Raw genomic sequence first — 23,072 nt, forward strand, 5'->3', positions numbered from 1 at the left:
CTTGTGATGTTATTGCTTTTGGAATCAGAGTTACACCGGCTTCATGAGTTAGTGAAAATGTGTTCTAATTTCTATTTTCTAGAAGACTTTGGCTAGAATTAGTTTTATTTCTTTCTTAAACACTTGAAAGAATTTACTTGTGAAGCCGTCTAGGTCTGGGCCTTTCTTCATAGCGTAATTATTCATTACAGATTTAATTTATTTAGGAGCTATAGGACTACTTAGATTTTCTATTTGCTTCGTGTCAGTTTTGGTACATTGTGCTTATTCAAGGAATATGTTCATTTTATCAAGGTTTCAAGTTTATTGGTATATGCTGTTTGCTGTGGGTTTATTGTCTGTAGGAGCTGTGGTATTTCCCCCTTTATATTTTTGATATTAGTAACTTATTGTCTCTGTTTTGCTTTATCAATATTGCTAAATGTTTGTCAATTTATCAATTTTAATTAATTCTTGAATCTGTTGATTTTCTTTATTAATTTTATTTCACTGTTTCTTGCTCTTCAAAATTTCCTTCCTTCTGCTCTCGGGTTTAATTTGCTGTTCTTTTTCTCTCTTCTTGATATAGAAGCTTAGATGCTTGATTTTCAGCATTTCTTCTTTTTGTCTAAAATATGTTTTGCTCTAAGGACTAATTACAACCCACAAATTTTGAAATGTGATCTATTTTGATAAAAGTATGTCACCTCCACAGAATTCTGCAGTTGTGGAATAGAGTGCTCTGTCAGGTAAGTTCACGTTGGTTAATTGTGTTGGTGAAATCATGTCTTTATTCATTCTTTGTCTGTGTGTTCTACTGTTTGCTGATAGCAGTGTGTTCATCCTGAACCATAACTGTGGATTTCTCTGCTTCTCCTTTTAGTTTTGATATTTTTCTCTTTTACACACTTTGAGGTTTTGTTTTTGAATGCATTCCCACTGAATTGACCCTTTATTATTAAGAACTGTCCTTTTGTGTCTTTAGTATTACTTCTTGCCTTAGAGCCTTTGACATTAATACAGACAGACCAGCTTTGCTTTTGGGAAGTGTTTGCACAGTGTATCTTTCCCCATCCTCTTATGCTCTGTGTCACCATGTCCTCATAATTAAGGTGTCTCTCTTGTAAATATCACTGTTACTGTTTGATCCAGTCTGAAAACCTCAGCTTACTTTACTTCTTAGCCTCCTGCCCCACACAGCTTCAAAGTGTGACAAACGCCCTGAGGGGCAGACTGGCCATGTGTTTGTGGTGGGCCCCCTCCGTTTGCCTCCTACGTCCAGTGAGGGCATGGGAGCTGTCACTCTGCCTTTCCAGCTGGGCTCACCAGCCTTCCCCATCACTGCAGGACTCAGGAGGATCTCCTGTGCAGCAAGCTGGCCTAGGTGGGGCTCCTCTGGTTTCCATTCTTTCATGCCCACCCTGAGATGGCAAAAAATCCTACTCATCTCTCTTAGGACATCCAATCTTCAGCCCACACCCAGAATCCACAAATGCCCCAAGGGAAGAAAGCAGCTGGCAATTCTCAGGCCACCTAGGCAGGGCTCTTTCCCCTTCCCTTCGGAATTTTAGCTCATCCACACTCCACAGCTTCCACAGATCTCCAGTATCTTTCAAAACAGGCCTATTTGCAATTTGTATTTTTCCCTTGCTGTTGCAGCCAGTGGGCCGGCCTGCCCTGACCTGCGGCATCTTACCTGGAGATGGAAGTCTGCTCATGGTAGTTGAAGTAAATGAATTAATAAATGCCTGGCACTCAGATATGCTATCACGATGCATTTGCAACAACCCTCGCTAGTCTCCATTAAACTCCTTTGACAAATGGGGAAACTGTTCTTTGAGCCGATTACCTGCAGCCCCAAAGCCTCCTTACCACACCTAAGACTGCAAGGACGTTGCTGGGGCCCCAGTGCTTTGAACAATGCCTGGAGCACAGCAGGTCCTCGGAGCTCCGCATTTCCCCCACGCGTGCAGGGAGGGAAGGCTGCGTGCCCGTGGGCTGGGGAGAGGGCAGCACGTACCAGCCTGCGGATGTCGCGCTCGCACTCGCGCTTGATGCGGTGCACCTCGTCTTGGTGCGCCTGGTAAGCGGCGCGCAGGTCGGCTGCCTTGGTCTTGTCGGCCTGCATGCAGTTACTGAGCGCCTCCTCTGCCTGCTTGCGCGCTGCCTTGAGCTCCAGGATCTCCTGCTGCAGCCGCAGGCGCTCTCCGTCGAAGGCCCTGCGCGCCTCCTCGCGCGCCTCAGTCAGCAGCGCCGTCTTGACCTTGTCGGCCGCGCCATCGCGCAGCACGTTCAGTGTGGCCTGCAGCCGCTGCAGCTCGCCCTCCTTGATCTTGGCCGTGCGCGCCGCCTCCTGCTCGTGCTGCCGGATGAGCCCCTCGCGCAGCGCCTGCAGTTCCTTGGTCTTCTCTTCATGCAGCTTGGCCTTGAGCTCCGAAATGTAGGCCGTGTGCCGTCGCTGCTCCTGCTCGCGCTCCAGCTTCGCCTCCTGCAGCCGCTCCCGCAGTTTGCCCACCTGCAGCCAGAGCGGCGAGAGAGCCGGTCAGGGTCAGGGTCAGGGTCAGGGTCACAGCTGGGGGAGCTGGCCCCAGCCTCCCCGCGCCCAAGACACCCACCTGGGCCCACGTTCCCACGGATTCCCCCTTCGGCAATGCCCTGCAGGCCGACCCTCCTGCCAGCCCCACTTAGAATCTCTCCTGCTAGTTCCCCGAGATTTTCCGCGGGGGTGGCAACCCCCCGAGGATGTTGGAGAGGCATTCAAGCCTTTGACATCTCTTCCCGGTTGTAGACATGTGAGGAAGGACAATTGCTCAATCACAAAACACACCCTGCAGAAATCGTCACCAAGACGCCAAAGATTGTAAACCAGAAATACATTTCCAGGGCCCCATGCACGGACTCTGGAGCTGGAAAAGACAGACCAGGCTTCTAAGTCTTGGGGGGCAGTGAGCAGGGGGGGATCATTCTTGTTGAGCGGGGTCCCAAGCTGGGCTGGGGACTCCAATGCATCACCCACATTGCCACATTTACCCCTCACGGTCTTGGGAAGCAGATAGCCCTCTCTCCCTCTCCCCTCTCCCCTCTCCCTTCTCCCCTCTCTCCGTTTTATCACGAGGCAGCCAAGGCTCAGAGACGGTCTGGTGACCTGCCCAGGGTGAGGGATGAGGACCCTGCTGCTGCCAGGCAACCCACCCTGCCTTGAGCTTATTCATTCTATCAGCAAACAATTCAAAACATTACTTATAAAATGTCCCAAGGGAGTGTGTTCTTAAAACACTTCAAAATGCTTTCTTTAACCTTTTTGTTTCAATATCACTCAACACACATTCCACAGGAACACTTGACAAGCCCTTCGTTCCTGAGTTCTGCTCCTCTCTGCAGACCTGAAATTGTCTCTGACGGACAAGCTGCTTCCAGGGAAAATGGCACAATTTTCCCCAGACCACACTCTTGATAGCACAGTAACATGTTAAAATGAATTTTCGGTGAGAAGTTTTACAATGATACCTGAGTATTAATAAATCCTTCCTTATAACAGCAGGTAAAGAAGCAAATAAAACCAAACCAGGAAAACACACTTTCACCAGATACTCACAATCATAGGAATGAAGCCAGGCGACCAGTCCATGCTCTGTCCACCTTACCCTGGGGGCAGCAATCAGCATCTTTTCCTAGTGGATTTAGTAGCAGGAAGCCAGAACTTTAAGTATTTAACAGAACTGTCCCGGTTATGGACAAAATGTTGTTTTGACTGTTCTCCCCCCTGCGAGGCAACACTGTCTTAAGTCCCTGGTTAATGCTGACAGTCATCTGGGCTCAGCAGAGTCAGATCCAATGAGATCCTAATCTGTTTTGATGAGCTGCATTTCCCTGGGGAAAATTTCTCTACCTCTATGGTGGTTGATGTTGTGGGTGGACTTGGCTGGGCCACAACGCCCAGTCGTCTGGTCAAACACCAGTCCAGATGTGGCTGTGAAGGTATATTTTAGAAAAGATTAACATTTACATCAGTAAACTCTGGGTGAAGCACAGTGCCTTCCACAATGTAAGTGGGCCTCATCCAATCAGTCGAAGGCTTCAAAAGAAAGACCGAGGTCCCCTGAGGAAGAAGGAACTCCGCCTCCAGACTGCACTGGAACTGGAAGCTACAAGATCAACCCTTGCCTGAATCTCCAGCCTGCTGATCTGCCCTACACATTTCAGATTTGCCAGCCCCACAACTGCGTAAGTCGATTCTTTAAAACTAACAAAAAACCTCTCACTCTGTGGGGTGTGTGTGTGTGTGTGTGTGTGTGTGTGTCACAATCTATTGGTTCTGTTTCTCTAAAGAACTCTGACGACACAACCTTCCAGAGCTCCAGTTTCCTCTACTAGGAAACAGGGATGTCAACAGCTGCCCCTCAAAGGCCTGTTGGGAGGAGGAAGATGAGGTGACTGCAGGTGGATGAATGAAGTCTGTTGTTATCGTGGTTCTGACTTTGTGCATCAGGTGTGGGCAGCCTCTCGGGAGAGTCACAGGTAGAAAGGGAATGAGGAACATGGAAGGGTGGGCAGAGGCCTAGACGGGGCAGCCCGGGGGGGAGGGGCTGCTTCTTGGGAGGGGCAGAGGTGCTGCTGAGGCTGGTGATCCAGGTGTGTAGGGCAGGGACGGTGACAGAGAGGCAGGGGCCTGGGGACAGGGCCCTGGTGGGTCCCTCCAGCTCTGCCCAAAGCTGCTGAGGGCCAAGCCCAAGTGACACGACCTATGCTGCAGAAGCAGCAGAGTGAGGCTGGGGTGACCCCTGATGTGCACAGAGCACTCCCCACCCCCACCACTCCACCCAACTGAGCAGGCCAAAAACAGCCACCCAGCACTTTACCTCCAGGTGCCTCCAAGCTACCCCACGTGTAGAGGCACCCACACCATTCACTCCTAAATGGTGCAGCCGTAGCACAAAGGCCAAGAGAGGGAACATGCCCTGGGGGTGTGGGGGCTGGCATGGAGAAATTATCTGAACCACAAGAACCACCCCCACTTGCCATTCCCACTCAGAGAGTGAGTCAGATTCGCCCCTTTCCATCCCCATCCTCGTCCAATCCGGCAGCACTGGCTCTCTATGTCCAGGCCTGGCCACTTCCCCACTTCCCCCTTGCCCAAGCCACCTGCAGCAGCCCTCCCTACCACACCCTCCAGGCTCAAAGCCCTCTAAATCTCACGGGTACAGGTTAACTACTCTGAAACCATCATACATGTATAATGTTGAACAAAGGAAGTGGATGGCAGATGGGGAAGCCAGGTTTCCCACTTGGAGTGAGAGGTTACAGACAAGCAAGAGGAGGCTGAAGTGAGCCATGTGGCAGTGGATTCATCTTGGGGACATCTGTAAGAACTCATGTCTAACTTTGTGTGGATATAGATGTCATATATAGAAATATTTACAGGTATGTGTACATATGCAGGTCAGTATACACATATATTTCCTTGTTCTGGCAGCTGAGAGGGCCTAGAAACAATGACACCCCAGCAGTAATGGGCACACCTGGTGCCCAGATCTTTGTTTCTTCTTATTATTATTTTTTTTGAGACGGAGTCTCGCTCTGTCGCCCAGACTGGAGTGCAGTGGCACGATCTCGGCTCACTGCAAGCTCCGCCTCCTGGGTTCACGCCATTCTCCTGCCTCAGTTTCCCGAGTAGCAGGACTACAGGTGCCTGCCACCACGCCCAGCTAATTTTTTAATATTTTTAGTAGAGATGGGGTTTCACCGTGTTAGCCAGGATGGTCTCGTTCTCCTGACCTCATGATCTACCCGCCTCGGCCTCCCAAAGTGCTGGGATTACAGGCGTGAGCCACTGCGGAGCCTGGGGCATCTTACGATGCCAGAAAGTAAGGAAGTGTTCCAAAAAACCCCCACAAAACTGCCCCTGTGAAGTCTTGGGTTCTGCTTGCCCCTGCACTATTTTCTAAAACCTTTGATGCAATGTGCCCAGGGCTGCTATATTGCTGGTTTCCTGTGAGCCTCTGTACCCATCTGACTTGAGGGCAGGGGCTGTCTCTGAGTTACTTCCAAACACTTCTCACTCAGCCCAGGCACAGAGCATGCGTGCCACAGGCTTGCTGATGAACAGACACGTTTACCACCCTCCCTCATCCTACAGTGTTCAACAGGTATGCTGTGCTTAAATACCAGCACTTTAAATGGGACATTGATGGTGATTATGAGATCATATCAAAGTAACACTTCAATGCAATTGTAAAGTTTGCATTTATTCTTTTTGTACCAGTCAATAAGCACACGGCTGAATTCTCAGAGAATCAAAATTCTCCCAGCAGCCAGATGGGTAAAGTCAACCTCAAGGGGCTACAGGGATGGCTGGATTGAGAAAATAAGCAGCCAGGGTACATCCAAGTGGGAATTGCTACATGTCCCAGAGGCAAGGAGGCAGCCTGGTAACAGGGAGGCCCAGCCTGGGGTCCGCATGGGCCTGGCTTTCAACCCAGCAGTACCATCTACTGTGCTGGCCTCGTGTGTGGGGCTAAACTGTGTCCCCTGAAATTCATATGTTGAAGTCCTAACCCCCAGGACCTCAGGATGTGATTGCATTTGGAGACAGATCCTAATGAGGTCATTAGGGTGGGCCCTAATCCAATTTGCCTGGTGTCTTCATAAGAAGAGGAAATACAGACATGGACACACACACAGGAGAAAGCCATATGAAGATACAGGGAGAAGGTGGTCGACTGCAAGCCAAGGAGAGAGGCTTCAGAAAAAGCCAATCCTGACACCTGGATCTGTGGCTGCCAGCCTCCAGGACTGTGAGACAGCAAACATCTGTTGTGGAAGCCGCCCCATCTGTGGGACTTGGTTACTGCAGCCCTGGCAAGCTAACACACCTGGACAAGTCCCTGCCCTCTCCAGCCCTTGTGCTTGGCTCACCTGTAACACGGGGGAAGCCGCACCTGACCTCTCAGTTCCCTGCCAGGGTCATGACACCCTCTAAAGCACCTGGCGCTATCCGCACAGTAGGCATACAAATGTCGCCCTGATGGTCATGTGAGAATATGACAGGCAGCACCCAGGCCCTGTGTGTGACTGTCTCATTCATTCCTCAAACAACCCAGGAGGCAGACACCTTAGAGGTCCCCATCTACAGATGGGAAAACTGAGGCAGGGGGTTACACAGCTTATAAAACCTCAGGCAGGGGTGGTGGTGGAGAGGGGATGGAGCCCAGGCAGTGTGATGTGAGTGAGCAGCTTTCCCTGTCACCACAGCCACTATTGCTACGTCCAGATACAAGATGCAAGTCCCTGCAGCCCTAACCAGTCAGCCCCAGCCCCAGAGGTGACCTGGCCTCTTGACCTGGCTAAAGGGTGAACAGGTCAATATCACCAGCATCCATGACTAAAAGAGGCTGGATGCACTTGGACTGGAATCTTGAACACCTAGGGGTGGAGACAGGTGCATCTGTCCCCAAGCTTCAGAAGCCCACTCCCCCAGTCCAGAACTCAGCCTCTGCTCTGTGTGGCCCATCCTGAGCTGGGGGTTGGAGCCAGAGCCCAGGCCCCAGCCCTATCCCCACCTGGCAGCTGGATCTGGCCCAGCACCCCATTGGCGGCCTGAGTCCCAGCTCAACAAGACGGGGATGCCTGGTGCAATTTCCCAAGCAGCCTCCACCCATTGCTCCAGGTGCTACATCAGAAGCTGGAGGGCACATTCAGAGCTTCAGTTAGACCCTCAACTGCTTGAGCCACCCAGGAGCAAGCCCGCATCTCCATCCCCTTTCTGTCCTCAGCCTGCCTAGTGGTTCCTCTCTGGGCTCATAGCCCTGGGCTTGCTCTACCTTCAAGTCCACCCAAGTCAGAGCCAGGCCACCAAACAGGACTGCAGCTGGGCCTGGGCACGAGATGTTGATGGGTCTTTTTATTGCATCCATTAATCAGATCCTCATGACCATCTTAAACCAGACAGCTATTATTACACCATAATAGCTGGTGTCAGATGAGCAGACAGAGGTTTCAGAGACTTTTAGTCACCTGGCCAAGATCACGAGACCAGTTAGGGGACAAGCTGAGGTTTGAAGCCAGGTCTGCCTAGAAAGTCTGGGCTCCTCCCCTCTGTGACATCCCATGCTTTAATTAGACTCCCAGCACCCAACCAGGCACTGTCCTGACCAGCTCCAAAGCTCAAATCTGCTCTAGGAGAGAGGAGAGTAGCTCATATCCCAGAGCCAGGCTCTGTTCCAAGCTCTTTACCTAGCCAAGCCCTGAGTCCAGACCACAGCCCCATCATGTCTAAGAAAGCACATATGTGGCTTACAAGATCTCAAGGCAGCATAAACCAAATATAAACTTTGAAGCCTCCTGACTATCTGAACGGACCCCTCCTCTCCACCAAAGGCATTCCAAAGTTAACCTGAAAAGCTAGTTCAGGCCACGATGGGAAGCGGGGAGTGGGACATGCCTCACTATGCCCTCCTCCCTTTTGGAATTTAGGAAAAGCTGGTACTGCCATGACCTTGCTAAATTAAACTAAACTTAGCCTGAGGGTGCCTTCATACATGAGTTCCTATATAATGAACTGCAACCTAACTTAGCAAGCAAACTAACCAAGAGGGTGACTTAGGAGCATTTTTAAACAAACAGCCGAGGCTCAGCCAATCACAGAAGCTGAGCATCAGTAAATCACAGGTGACCCACGGATCAAGGGTCAAGCTGTAATCAATCAAGTAGCCTCAGCACCTCTGTTTTCTGTCCCCATAACGAAAGCTGTCTGACCACATGCAGGTTTCTCTGAACCTGGTCTGTTCTGCTCTGGGGGCTGCCCCATCCTCGAATCGTTCTTTGCTCAATTAAACTGTGCTAAACTGAATTTGTCAAACATTTTTCTTTTGACAACCCCCATCTTGCAGGTAAGAGAAATCAAAGAATGGGGTGTTCAGTGGCTTGTCCAAGGTCACAGCAAGCACTGGTGGGGCCCGGACTCCTGCCCACCGGTCTCTGTACTGCAAAGGGACAGGCCGCAGGCTAGAGAGGTGAAGCGCCTACCCTCAGCCCCCCACCTGGAACAGGCTCTCCATACATGTCCCAGGGGCAACACTGCCCAAAGGGACATTTGCAGCCCAGCTGCTGCTGAGCTGGCGCCAGCCCCCACCTTGCTCTTTTCCTGCTGGAACTCGATCTGAATGCTGGTCAGCTTGGCCCGCAGCTCCTCGTTGGCCATCTGCACCGCGTCCGTCTCCATCTCGGGCTTCTCGCCCTTGCTCCGGCCTTTCTTCGACATGCTTCCTCTTGGGTCAAGGTGCTGAGATCCTGCGGTTCACACCCGTTCACGCACGCCAGTCAGCAGGCGTGGCTACCAGCTCCACCGTGCTAACCAGTCGCGCAGGGCTCAGCTTGCCCTCCGAGGAAACCACCATCACTTGGGATCCTGAGGGAAGGAGGGAAACTAAGTTAGCAGAGAGAGAAGGGTGGGGAGCTGGTGTTCCTGCCTAGGGCACCCTGGGCCAGGCAACTGCCTCATCTGGAGGATGACCTGCCACTCCCAGAGCTGACCTAGAGCCTCCCAGATGGGGGCTGCAGCAGAATCACTTGGAGGTTGTTAAGGCATGGAGTCCTGGGCCCACCCATAGAGAATCTGATTTGCATTTCTAACAAGCTTCCAGGTGAGGCTCCCAGGTGACCACACTTTGAGTAGCTTCAGTCCATCCTGCTCCCATCAGGATGAGACCAGCCCATCTCAGCACCCTGTAGACCACAGTCTGCCAACATCAGTGAGCCTGAGTCTCCTAAGATACTTCTTCCAAAAAGCAGGGCCCTGGGCCTCACCCAGAGCATGGTAGGCCAGGGAATCTGCATTTCCATCCACAATCCCAGCAATTCTGGAGCCGGGTCTGAGGACCACACTTAGAGAAATAGGCTTTTTGATTTCAGAGGTTAGTGGTTTCCTTCCCTACTAGATGGGTGATGTCACCCAGTGTTACAGATGAGGAAACAGAGACACACAGAGGCTGACTGCTGGTGATGTCACTCAGCTACTGAGAGAGGAAACAGTATGAACCCGATCAAGGTCCACAGCTGGAAGCGGGTGAGCCAGGACTGAGCCTAACCACCGCCCCGAGCTGCCTCGGAAAGCCCGCCTCTGCTCTCCCTTCCCTTCCCTACATCTCCGTCTCATTTTCCATCTGACAAACTGTAATTGACTTAGTTCTCATCTACATCCCCTACATGAGGATGGATTCCCAGTAAGCAAGGCCTGGGCCTGCTCTGCTCCCGCTGTGTCCTCCATGCCTAGAACAGAGGGCAGCACGTAAGATGCATTCCATCAGGATCCGCCAAGTGCGTGAATGAATGAGTGAGTGACAACAGGAGAGTCATGAGGTGCCCATCATGTACCAGGGCCTGTGGCAGGAGCTGGGAATCCTGTCCTATCATGCTTGGAACACCTGGTGAGAGAGGATTTTACTAGACCCATTTTAGAGATGAGGAAATGAAAGCACAGAGAGGTGAAGTCAGCTACCTAAGTCCACACAGCCAGTGAGTGGGGTGTTGGGATTAGATCACGTAGGGAATGAATGCAGAGCGAGGAGGGAACACTCCGGTGTGGAGGAATGCTAACTTGGGAGGTTGGGCAGATGAGACAAAAGTGGCAAGGCAGGCCATGAACAGGACGGAAGGAGAGAAGGCACAAGGGAGGCTGCAGAAGATCGCATGTCTAGAAGAAGGAAGGTGCCAACAGCGGGCAGCCCCGAAGAGGTCAAGGTGAGAACCCGAAGCTGGCCATTGGATTCGGCCTCCTGGAGTCCATGTGACCTCAGCCTGTGGGTGGGAGATGCAGGAAGTATAGGACAGGGGTGCCCAGGAATGGTCTGGGGTGGGGTCCCCGCAACACCAGTGCATCCGGCGAGTTGCAGATGCTCAGTGGCCTTGAACTGAAGTCAGGCGGGACCTGCTAGCGCTGAGGCCCTGGGACATCCCTCCAATCTACAAAATCTGGGAGGCAGTGATGGAGGCCAGGTGCCTTTCTCCTGAACAAGAGAGAGTAGTGTTTCTTAAAACACCATGAAGGATTATTCTGGGCTAATCAACATCTCCGCTGATCGATTCCAGAAAGGTACATTCTGTCTTCAGAGAAGTATGAACTCCATTTGCCTTGATCTGACTTAGAGCTTGATACATAATTCATTCCTCGCCTCCGCTGACCTGCCGCTTTTATAACCACAGCAGTTCTCAGAAATCAGCCTTCGGGTCTGAAGTGCACCTCCCCATACCCTGATGGGCAGGAAGACACACAAAATGCAACACCAAAAAAGGAAGCTTGCTCCTTTTTATTCCTTTGTGTGGCCACTTCTAGGAATGTGCTTTAAGGAAACACCAGAGATAAGTCTCTGATAGAAACACTTGGATGTCCATCACAAAAACACAGTGCTCAGCCAGAAGGGATAGATGACGTCAATGACGTCTAAGCCCCGACAGAAAACTCCACATGGGGAAAAGGTCAGCGCCACAGAGTGAAAAAGGTGAAATAAAAAAATAGGCCAGGTGCAGTGGCTCACGCCTGTAATCCCAGCACTTTGGGAGGCTGAGGTGGGTAGACCACCTGAGGTCAGGAGTTTGAGACCAGCCTGGCCAACATGATGAAACCGCCTCTCTACTAAAAATACAAAAAATTAGCAGGGCGTGATGGTGCACACCTGTAATTCCAGTTACTCGGGAGGCTGAGACAGGAGAATTGCTTGAACCTGGGAGGCGGAAGTTGCAGTGAGCCGAGATCGTGCCATTGCACCGCAGCCTGGGAGACTCCATCTCAAAATAAATAAATAAATAAATACATAAAAATAAAAAAAATACAATTTATAGTCTCGATTTTCTGCTATATATATACGTGTATATATATATATCTACGTGTATGTATATATATATATATATATATATATATATTTGCTCATTATTTTCACTCAGTCACAAATACGTGTTGAGCAACTGCGAGGTGCCAGCCCTGCACCCTGGGGACACGGTGGGAAGGACATGGCAGCCACACGCCCAGGATACTGACAGGGACCATCTCGGGGATGCAGTTACAGGTGATATCTATTCTCTTCTTTAGACTCTTCTAGGTAAGTGCAATTTTCTACTTCAATGACTGCTTTTAAGAAGAAACAGTGCAGTTTTTTTTGTTTTGTTTTGTTTTTTAAGAAAGGCAAGAAAAATATCTGCAATTAGCCAGGAAGGACCCCTGAAGAAAGAAGAAGAGAAACAAAATGGACTACATCCACAGGAGCGGCCCGCCAGCCTCGCAGGCAGGATGGGGCAGCTGCAGGTCCGCCAACTCTTTGGGCCCGCTGGTGGGGGAGAGGGCTGCCCTGTCCAGGACCCAAAAGTTGTTGAAGCCCTACCCTGAGCATGCGCCAACTGTCAGCTCCTCTGGGTCAGAACCTTAGCTCCCACCTTTGTGCGCCCCACACCGTGCCCAGCCCAAAGTCCAAGCTCGATCCAATTCCAGGATGAATAAATCTCCATGGGCTGATGCCAAGCCTGGTACTCTCAACACCCTGTTCCAGACACTGCCAGGCTGGGCCACAGTGAGTGTGGAGATGAATAGAGTGCAGGAGGGGAGAATGTCCAAAGTTCTGGGCCAAGTCAACCTCAGAGCTCAGGGTGGGCCCCAGCAGCCGGCCTCTGTGCCATGGACACACTGTTGATGGTCCTGACGCTCACAGCGCCACGCAGCATCTCTATAATCAGCTCCTCCAGCTGTGGGCTGCACAAAAGTCTCGTCAGCAGGAGCAACAGCAGGGAACTCTCCTGCCTGAGCTGAGCTTGGTGTCTGCTGCACCCAGGACTTCTCATTCTGAGCCCACTGCCCACCAAGCAGAAGATGGCACAACCCACTGTGGAGGAAGGAGCACAGCAGTGGCTCAGCGCCGCAGGCTGGAGGGTGACTGCTCAGGACACACAGGAGACGGAGTCCTCAGAGCATGCTCCTTCCTGAAGGCACGGGGAGCCCCGCTGCTGATCCTGGGCCTTGCCTGGCATATAGGCCAAGGTTGGTAAATATCCACCTCCTGTGAACCAGTCCTGTTGGCTCCAGAACTGAAATATCTCTGCAGCCCACCCAACTCTGACATCACATGCCCCCTTGTCCCAGCCTCCATGCCATTTGTGCCTCGACAGCGTGGGTGCCCTTTAATTGCCCACAGGAAATTAAAATACCAGGCATGCAGGAGGACCAGACAAGGTCCCGGCCATCACAGAACTGTCTAGTCAGGGAGACCACTATGGAAATGAATACATAAAATAATGATGGCTTGTGGTAGGTGCTGGAAAGAAAAAGTCTACAGGGCACTGTGATACACAGCTATCAAATATCACCTGTCACGGGCAGGCAGTGGGGAGGGCAAACTGCCAGACCACGTGGGGGCTCTACACCAAGCACAGAGTCAAGACCAGCTATGTATTTGCAGCCCAGTGCAAAATGAAAATGTGAGGCTCCTTGTTCAAAATTATTAAGACTTGCATGATGGCAACAGCAGAGCATTAAGCCAAGAGCCAGGCCCTCTGAGTGCAGGCCCTGCAGGACAGCACAGGTCGTGTGCCCGTGAAGCTGGCCCTGGACAGAGTTCAAGCCCTACCCTGAGCATGCTGGGAAGCCATTAGCAGGGTGTGACTCGAATTTCCATTTCGCTGAAGTGCAGATGGTAATAGCTGTACCCCAGTGGTGGTGGCGAGGGTAAAATGGGTCCCTGCCTGTCACACAGGAAGCACTGCAGAGGCTCTTGCGACTATCATCCTGCTGTTTAAAGATCACCCGGGCTGCTGAGACACAGACGGATGACATGGAGGCTGGGACAAGGGGCACGTGGTGTCAGAGATGGGTGGGCTGCAGAGATATTTCAGTTCTGGAACCAACGGGACTGGTTCGCAGGAGGTGGATATTCGCCAACCTTGACCTATATGCCAGGCTCTTGCTCTGACCCCACAGCCTTCCACAATGCCCACCAACAACATCTGCCCATGCACTGGGTGCAGGGCCTTGTCTGGCCTTCTCAGGCCTGCTGCAAAATTTCCTCTCTTCATTAAAGCACAGCTTCGTGGTGACAACATTGTAGAGGCAAGCAGAAGGGCTGGGACCCTGGACTGAGGCCACAGGAGGCAAGGGCAGAGCTCTGGTTGGCCAGCATGGGCCAGCTTCTGGCTGATGAGGGCTGAGGTGGGCTGAATCGTGGCCCCCAAAAAGATACCACATCCTGGGTCCCCAGAACCTGCAGATGTGCCCTTGTTAGGAAAAAGCGCCTTTGAAGATGTAACGAAGTGAAAGATCTCAAGACGAAATCCTCCTGGAGTAGGATGAAGTCTAAATCCATTGACAGGAGTCTTTATAGGAGATGCGCGGAGAAGACACACAGAAGAGAAGATCACGCGAAGCCAGGGAAGAGACCAGAGCGCTGCGGCCACACCAGGGAAGCCAGGACAGCTGACAGCCACCCAAAGCTGGAGGAGGGAAGGACTGACAGCTTTTTTTAAGGGAATGTGACCCTGCCAGCACCGTGACTTGGGACTTCTGACCTCTAGAACTGTGAGAGTAAATTTCTGTTTACCACCCAGTTTGTGGTCATTCTTTATGGAGGCCACAGGAAATTAATATACCAGGCAAGCAGGAAAGAACCGCTCCTGGGGCCGGACGCAGTGGCTCACGCCTGTAATCCCAGCACTTTGGGAGGCGGAGGTGGGTGGATCACCTGAGGTCGGGAGTCCGAGACTAGCCTGACCCAACATGGAGAAACCGCCTCTCTACTAAATATACAAATTAGACAAGTGTGGTGGCGCATGCCTGTAATCCCAGCTACTTGGGAGGCTGAGCCAGGAGAATCGCTTGAGCACAGGAGGTGGAGGTTGCAGTGAGCTGAGATCACATCATTGCACTCCAGCCTGGGCAACAAGAGCGAAACTCCGTCTCAAAAACAAACAAACAACACCAACAACAAACCAGTCCTGGGACATGCTCAGCACTTTGTTTAATGCCTGAAGGTAACCAGCTCCTCAGAACACAAGTCTGAATGAGCCTTGCCTCGCCCCTCTCCTCACTGTGTGTAATATCACCAAGAAACCACAATGTCTCCCTGCTGAACAGGGCCGCTCACATCCCTCTACAGTCACAATTCACAACCTACAAGGTGAGATTAGAAGGGACCTTTGCCCCCAAGGTGTGGATGAAAAAAGTAAGGCTCAGAAAGCAGAAGAGAGTTGCCCAAGATTGTTGGATGACCTGGTGGCTGCCATGGTATTTCCAACTCAGGTTTCCTGCCTCCAGCCCCACATGGCCTGATATTTTTATAACAGGATTCACAAAACACAGGCACAAAAAGAAAATGAGCTCCTTCAAGACACCTCAAATCCAAATATCTGATAAGCAGAAATTCCAGCCCATCACCAATAGGTCTTCTTTGTAACACTTCGTGCACACTTCACCAAAAATTACATGGAGATCCCAGGGGTCTCCCTGGAGAAAATATGAATGAGGTAGGTTGGCAGAGTCGAATCCTTTCCGTGGACAGAAAACAGTTTATCCTAAAGAATCTAGCCACAACTTTTTTTTTTTTTTAAAACAAACATTCATTACTTAATGAGCCCTTATGAAAAAAATCTCTCTCTGAGTAAGTATGTGACTTTGGTTTAAATATCTAAATCCAAATTGATTGTGCTGACTTAAAAAGCTACAGCCATATTCCCACCCCAGGCACAGTAATATGCTTCCTGGAAATTTATTCTAAGGAGGTAATTCCTGAAAGGAAAGAGCAATCTGCCTAAAGATGTTGCGAGTAGCATAATTTGAATTGTTTTTTTTTAATTCTTTTTATTTTTTATTATTTATTTATTTATTATTATTATTATACTTTAAGTTCTAGGGTACATGTGCATAACGTGCAGGTTTGTTACATATGTATACTTGTGCCATGTTGCTGTGCTGCACCCATCAACTCGTCAGCACCCATCAACTCGTCATTTACATCGGGTTTAACTCCCAATGCAATCCTTCCCCCCTCTCCCCTCCCCGTGATAGGCCCCGGTGTCTGATGTTCCCCTTCCTGAGTCCAAGTGATCTCATTGTTCAGTTCCCACCTATGAGTGAGAACATGCGGTGTTTGGTTTTCTGTTCTTGTGATAGTTTGCTAAGAATGATGGTTTCCAGCTGCATCCATGTCCCTACAAAGGACACAAACTCATCCTTTTTTATGGCTGCATAGTATTCCATGGTGTATATGTGCCACATTTTCTTAATCCAGTCTGTCACTGATGGACATTTGGGTTGATTCCAAGTCTTTGCTATTGTGAATAGTGCCGCGATAAACATACGTGTGCATGTGTCTTTATAGCAGCATGATTTATAATCCTTTGGGTATATACCCAGTAATGGGATGGCTGGGTCATATGGTACATCTAGTTCTAGATCTTTGAGGAATCGCCATACTGTTTTCCATAATGGTTGAACTAGTTTACAATCCCACCAACAGTGTAAAAGTGTTCCTATTTCTCCACATCCTCTCCAGCACCTATTGTTTCCTGACTTTTTAATGATCGCCATTCTAACTGGTGTGAGATGGTATCTCATTGTGGTTTTGATTTGCATTTCTCTGATGGCCAGTGATGATGAGCATTTTTTCATGTGTCTATTGTTGATGGCAATGGAAAACTGGAAATAACCTCAGGATCCAAAAGTTGTTGATGGCCAAATGAGCAAAAGCACACTAGATAACTCAGAAACAGCCAAGGAAGAGACAGGGAGGGAGGCCCACGGACAACAGTGGCGTGTGAGCCCTGCCGGGCAGCACCTGGAGAGATGGCAAGTGTGCTTCTCATCAGTTCACATCCCGCGATTTCGCTTTAAATCCTGTGATGGTGGGCATGCTATTTATGCAATCAACAAAATAAAGAAAGAGATGGTACTAGGTTCTCTTTTGAGCAGTACTGAAATACCAGAGTGAAGCTCACAGCCCAGGCCAGCTTCAGCTCCTTCCATGAATCCTTTATGGGCCAAGTGGGGACTCAGGCTGTCGGAGTCCCCACTCCACAGCGCTGCTGGAGGCTAAGTGCCTTCAGGTTTGGGCATTTCTTGGCACACTTACCGGCACAAAGCAATGCTCAAAAAATGGCAGCAGGCCAGCTGCAGTGGCTCACGCCTGTAATCCCAGCACTTTGGGAGGCCAAGGCAGGTGCATCACCTGAGATCAGGAGTTCAAGACCAGCCTGGCCAACATGGCGAAACCCCATGTCTTCTAAAAATACAAAAATTAGCCAGGCATGGTGGTGCACACTTGTAATCCCAGCTACTCAGGCGGCTGAGGCAGGAGAATCGCTTGAATCCGGGAGGCGGCAGTTGCAGTGAGCCAAGATCACACTACTGCACTCTAGCCTGGGTAACAGAGAGAGAGCTTGTCTCAAAAAAAAAAAAAAAAGGCAGCTGCTTCATCGTCATCGTCATCGTCATCATCATCATCATCATTATTATCATCATCATCATTCTCATTGGCGTGCACTGCCAGATTTGCCAACAATGTCCATAGCTTGACCCAGGATTTTTCCTATGACTCTATCAATAGTGGGCTGCATAAGGAGCAAGGGCATAAAATGGTCCTCCGTGTTCAGGCCCGGAACAACCTGACTATTTGGAGGTTAATACTCTCTTGCCTTCAACTTCCCTCTCACCTTCCGAAGAACTGTGCCAGGCATCAGGAGAGCAAAAGTTGGAAGCAACCTGAATGCACCGCCATAGGGAATTCCTTGTACTACAAAACTGCACCAGTAAACCCAGGGATGGGTATGCAGTGGAGGAGGGTACGCCATCACAGACAGGCGGCCTGCCCCCGGACCTAGCAGGGAGCACACAGCTCCCCGTGCGGGAAGTCACCGGAGTGAGCCCTCGGCACACGCCATCTACTCCAGTAATCGCAACGCAGCTCCAGCGATGCCCAAGAGCATTAAAAAGAGGAGCCAGATCTGAATTTTCCAGAGAAAGCTGACATTGATTTTTATGTGAAATTTCCCAATTTGTATATGTTAGAAATGAATTCACATAGATTTGTATAAATATCATTCAGCCCAAACAAAAGCCATCTGTGGACCAGATTTGATCTGTGGCCATCGCCCTGCCAACTCTGATGTTTGCCACCTATTAAATGGAAAAAGCAACTTATACAATCGTACATACAGCATACTACAGTGTATACATATATATAATGCACATATATACTGCATATAATAGACACTGTATATATGTGCATTTGTAGGCAGGCTTATGTTTAAGCGTAGGCATTTAAAATAGCATAGACAGGGCCGGATGCAGTGGCTCATGCCTGTAACCTTAGCACTTTGGGAGGCCGAGGCAGGCAGATTTCTTGATGTCAGAAGTTCAAGACCAGCTCAGTCAAGATAGTGAAACCCCATCTCTACTGAAAGTACAAAAATTAGCCTGTAATCCCAACTATTCGGAAGGCTGAGGCAGGAGAATTGCTAGTACCTAGGAGGCAGAGGTTGCAGTGAGCTGAGATCTAACCACTGCACTCCAGCCTGGGTGACAGAGTGAGACCCCATCTCAAATAATAATCATAATAATAAAATAGCACAGACAAATATTTACAATCTATTGAGAGTGGACATCATCTTTGAAAGAGGTAAGGGTAGTTGGGTTTTTCCTTCTGTTTGGATTTGATTTTTGCCTGGATACATTTTCTAAAGGACCTACAAAGACTCTGCATTGCATATTTAGCATGAAATCACAAAAGATTCTTGTCTTTAAAAGACTGTGCTGAGATTCAAGGCATGGCAGAGGCCTTATGAAGAAAAATAACATAATGTGATATAAATAGAGGTTAGAGGGAGCAGCTGCTGACCTGAATTCAAGTCCCACACAAGCAAGTGCCGGCTCTACGATGCGGGAGACGTCAGTTCATATCCCTGAACTGCCGTTTCGTCAGCTGCAAAGCTGGGAGGACAGCGCCCAGCCCATGTGATGTGGAGGTCAGGGAGGGGGACGTGGAGGGTGAGAGCACGGGCTCAAGAGCCAGAGTGACTGGGTGGATTCTTAGCTCTACTACTTACCAGCTGTGTGACCTCAGACAGGAGACTTCACCTCTCTGTGCCTCAGTTTCTTGATCAGAAAATGAGGCTAGTAATAATTCCTTCCTCCTAAGGTTGTTTTGGGCATGAAATGATTTCATACTTTTAAGGTTTTTCAGAACAGGGACCAGACCGTAACAAGGACTCGGTAACAGTTAACAATGATAATGATTTAATTGCAAACTACAAAACCTTTTAAATGAAAGATGTCACTTGTTAACATTCTAATAATTTAGGAAATGCAAAAGGCTCTTGTTAGTTTTTCTATTTTCTGCCAATGCTACTAGTTTTCAACATCACCCCAAAAATGCACACCTATCTTGAGGCTGTACAGTCCCATGGAACAGAGCTGTTGCCACTGGCAGAGGAGGCATGGCTTCCGGGGAGCCCAAACCCCTCACCCAGAGCCATGGCACACCATACGGTAGGTGTGCCCCCATCCCAGGCACACAGCTTGGTTCTCAGGATTTTCACAAAATCCTAGCAGCTGAGCTGTCTGTTCTTCCAGCCCAGGGCCTGAGAGACACAGGGAACTGACAGACCACATTGTGCAAAAGGCGAAGACACAGGCAGGAAAATGAAAGACAGCAAAGATTTTCTAGAAATCAAAGATTTTCCACCATGCCACCACCCCAAAAGAGAGAGAGGATATTCAAATAAAAAGTCTTTTAATACTTAAAAAGAAGCCTCAAGCTAGGCATGGTGGCTCACGCCTGTAATCCCAGCACTCTGAGAGCCCAAGGCAGGAGGATGGTTGAGCCCAGGAGTTCAAGACCAGTTTGGGCAACGGAGGAAGACCCTGTCTCTATAAAAAAAAAATGTAAAAGTTAGCTGGATGTGGTGGTGCGAGCCTGTAGTCCTAGCTACCCAGGAGACTGAGGTGGGAGGAGCACCTTGGCCCAGGATTCAAAACTGCAGTGAGCTATGGTGGCGCCACTGCACTCCAGCCTGGGTGACAGAGCAGTGAGACCCTGTCTCTAAAACACACAAGAAAGAAAAGGCCTGGGAAGTCTAGGAGATACTTTCTTAGGAGATCTCATTTTCCAATTACAGGAAATTAACAAGGTGCTTGCCGTCTCTTTTTATACTGATGCAAAATAGTTAGAGGGTGTTTTAAGTGAACCTTCCATAAGGCGTAGTCAATAATGTCAACCAAGTCAGGTTTCCTAACACATACTCTGGGCTTGGAGGTGAAGTGCCATAGAGAGAACCCGGAACGAGGAGCAGGAGGCTTAGTCACTTGCCTCAGCTCTGCCACTATCCCCTTCATGGCCCTGGCCCGGCTGTGTTCTCTCCACGCAGGACTTTCCATACATAATGGGGGTGGGCTGTGCAGACAGCACCACATGGGACGAGCGTTGGCGACGATTGCTAATCCCAGAGAGGGCCACGTGCGGCCAGGGCTCCCAAGCCCTGTGTCCCATCACTGATGCCAGGAGGTCACAGCTGGCGGGTCTCATCAACATAGAAATGACGACAGAGCAGCCACCTGTACCAGCACATTCAGGAGCACTTAGTGACCTGGACCCAGTTCCACGCTTAAGTGTGGCAGCTTAATCTGAAAATGGGCCTCAGCCTTCCCCAACCCTCAACATCCAGCCAAGAGCTGTCCCCCTATCACCAGTTTTCAGAGGCATCCCCTACTGCCACTGCCCCAGCCAGCCCTCACCCTTGCCTGTCTGCATTCGTGTGACACAGTGGCCTCCCCTGGTCTAGGCCTACATGCCAATCCATCCAAGCTCCAGGGCCATGGGGAGTGACCCTCCCCACCGTTCCCTGCTGATGCCCTGTAGGGGAAAAAGTGTCCATGGCTACAGCAGCCAGGCCTCTGCACTGCACCCTGCTCCTTGCTCCAGCCTGGGTCATGCCTGCTGTCCCCTGAAGGCCTCTGCATGTGCCCCTCCCTAGCTCACAGGCCACCTGGGATCACCTTCTAACTGTCCCCAGTATTTGACTTGGGCCACACTTCTTTCCGGCAAACCTCTTCTGCCCTGCAAGCAAGGTCGGGCATCCCTGAGGCCCAAGCCTGACTCTAGGCCACCACCACGTGACCACCTATCTCCAGGACTATGAGGCCAGCTGGGTTGAGATTGCCACAGGAGACAGACCCATTTTACAGATGGGAAAACTGAGGCCTAACAGGTCGGGGCTGGCCTGGGTCACAGACGGAGTAGGAGAGGAGAACCTGCCTCTTCCCCACCAGTGGTCAGCCAGGCTATGGTCAAAGGCCATAGGGCGGGCACCACCCCACATAGGCACCACAGTCCCCAGCCCCAGCTCGCTGAGGTGCCCTCAGCTCCCACTTCCCTGGGCAATTATGTCATCAGCACTCCAGCAGCCGGAGCACCCCACCCGGACTGGCTGACCCCTCGCCTAGGACCCTCCCATCCCAGGGGCCAAGACCCTCAAGCCCCTCCCCACAGGCAGGGCCACACGGTCCCAGTAAGCTGGGACGGAGGCCACTCAATGCCACTCTCCCAGCTCCATCTATGGCCACAGTGACCCACACTGTCCGGACTTCCTGTTTTGGGTCAGGTTGTTCATTCTGCACCCAACAAACACCTAAGAGTCCCTCATGTGCCCGGGAGGGGGTGATTCTGTGCATGTTACACACACAAACATGCATGTACCATACAGAAACACACACACTATGTAGAAACACACACACACCATACAGAAACACACACACACACCATACAGAAACACACACACCATGTAGAAACACACACATACCATACAGAAACACACACACACCCCACACACACACTATACAGAAACACACACACACACCATGCAGAAACACACACACACCATACAGAAACACACACACCATGTAGAAACACACACATACCATATAGAAACACACCCACACACCATACAGAAACATACTCCATGCAACACACTGCATCACACACAGACATTACACATGCATCATACAGAAACCCATACCACATACGCCACACACACACACACACACCCCACAGATACACACCACACAGAAATATACACATCATACAGAAATATACACCACATACAACACACACACCACACCAACACAGACATCACACACATCATACAGAAATCCATACCACATATGCCACACACACATACACCACAGATACACACCACACACGAATATACACATCATACAGAAACACACACCCCGCACAACACACACACCACACCATACACAGACATCACACACATCATACAGAAACCCATACCACATATGCCACACGCACATACAGAAGACACACCCCCTATACCACACCCAGCAGCGCAGAGTTGGTGGTTCTGAGCAGGGCAGGCTCCCTGGCAATCCCCAGCCAAGGGATGTCATTCTCTTTCTTCTGAGGGAAAACTGGGCTGGGGGGCTTCAGAGCCTGGCACGTCACCTGGCCAGCGAGCCCAGTCCACCTTACCATGCACTGCCCACCCTGCCCACCTGACCCATCTGAGCCACAGCAAACCCAGGCGCAGGCAGAGTGTAGGCTGTTACCCCAGTTTAGAGATGAGAAAACTGAGGCTCAGAGCCAAAGGCACGGCACACCCCACACACTGAAAACACACCGTGGGGTTTGCTGGAAAGCCGGCCATTCTGGAAGGAAAGATGGGAAGCAGAGGAGATGGGAGAGACTGGGGGAAGCCTGTGCCTGAGGGAGCAAGAAGGGGCCAGGGGTGGCCGGCAAAGGCTGGGCCCAGCAGGGGAGGACTGGTTGTCAGCCTCAGGCTCCCCGGCCAGTGGCTTGGTGGGGACAGTAGCAACGGTGACCTCACTGGCACGTTGGTGAAGCCCAAACAGGGCAACAGCTGGGACAGGACTTGGCAGGCTGGGAGGTGGCCCAGAACTGTGGCCCTGCACCGTGTGAAGAGAAACAGTGCGAAGGAAGACAAGGCCAGTGCACACCTGGGACGGCCCCACAGGTCACGTCCCCCCTTCACTCCTGTGGGATTCCCTCCTTGATCCCCTTTCTCCGACACGCGGTCCTCCAGCCTCTCTGAAA

General features: G+C 50.6%; 1 protein-coding gene across 5 annotated transcripts in view; it reads right to left on the bottom strand.

Annotated features, from left to right (window-relative positions):
* The window catches only part of LOC105483914 (janus kinase and microtubule interacting protein 1), a 179,743-nt gene that overhangs the window by 83,255 nt on the left and 73,416 nt on the right, over positions 1 to 23,072 (bottom strand). For 3 of the 5 annotated variants that reach the window (XM_011744997.3, XM_011744996.3, XM_011744998.3), the window contains 2 exons: positions 9,110 to 9,385; positions 2,000 to 2,494 (listed from right to left, as the gene is read on the bottom strand). In XM_011744997.3, the coding sequence (XP_011743299.1) occupies positions 2,000 to 2,494; positions 9,110 to 9,238 (624 nt within the window). In that variant the 5' untranslated portion in view covers positions 9,239 to 9,385. Of the gene's footprint in view, positions 1 to 1,999; positions 2,495 to 9,109; positions 9,386 to 23,072 lie in introns of those variants that run through there. The other 2 variants (XM_024793414.2, XM_024793415.2) reach the window with 1 other exon arrangement.

This window comes from Macaca nemestrina, chromosome 3 (genome assembly GCF_043159975.1).
Source record: "Macaca nemestrina isolate mMacNem1 chromosome 3, mMacNem.hap1, whole genome shotgun sequence".
NCBI lineage: Eukaryota > Metazoa > Chordata > Mammalia > Primates > Cercopithecidae > Macaca > Macaca nemestrina.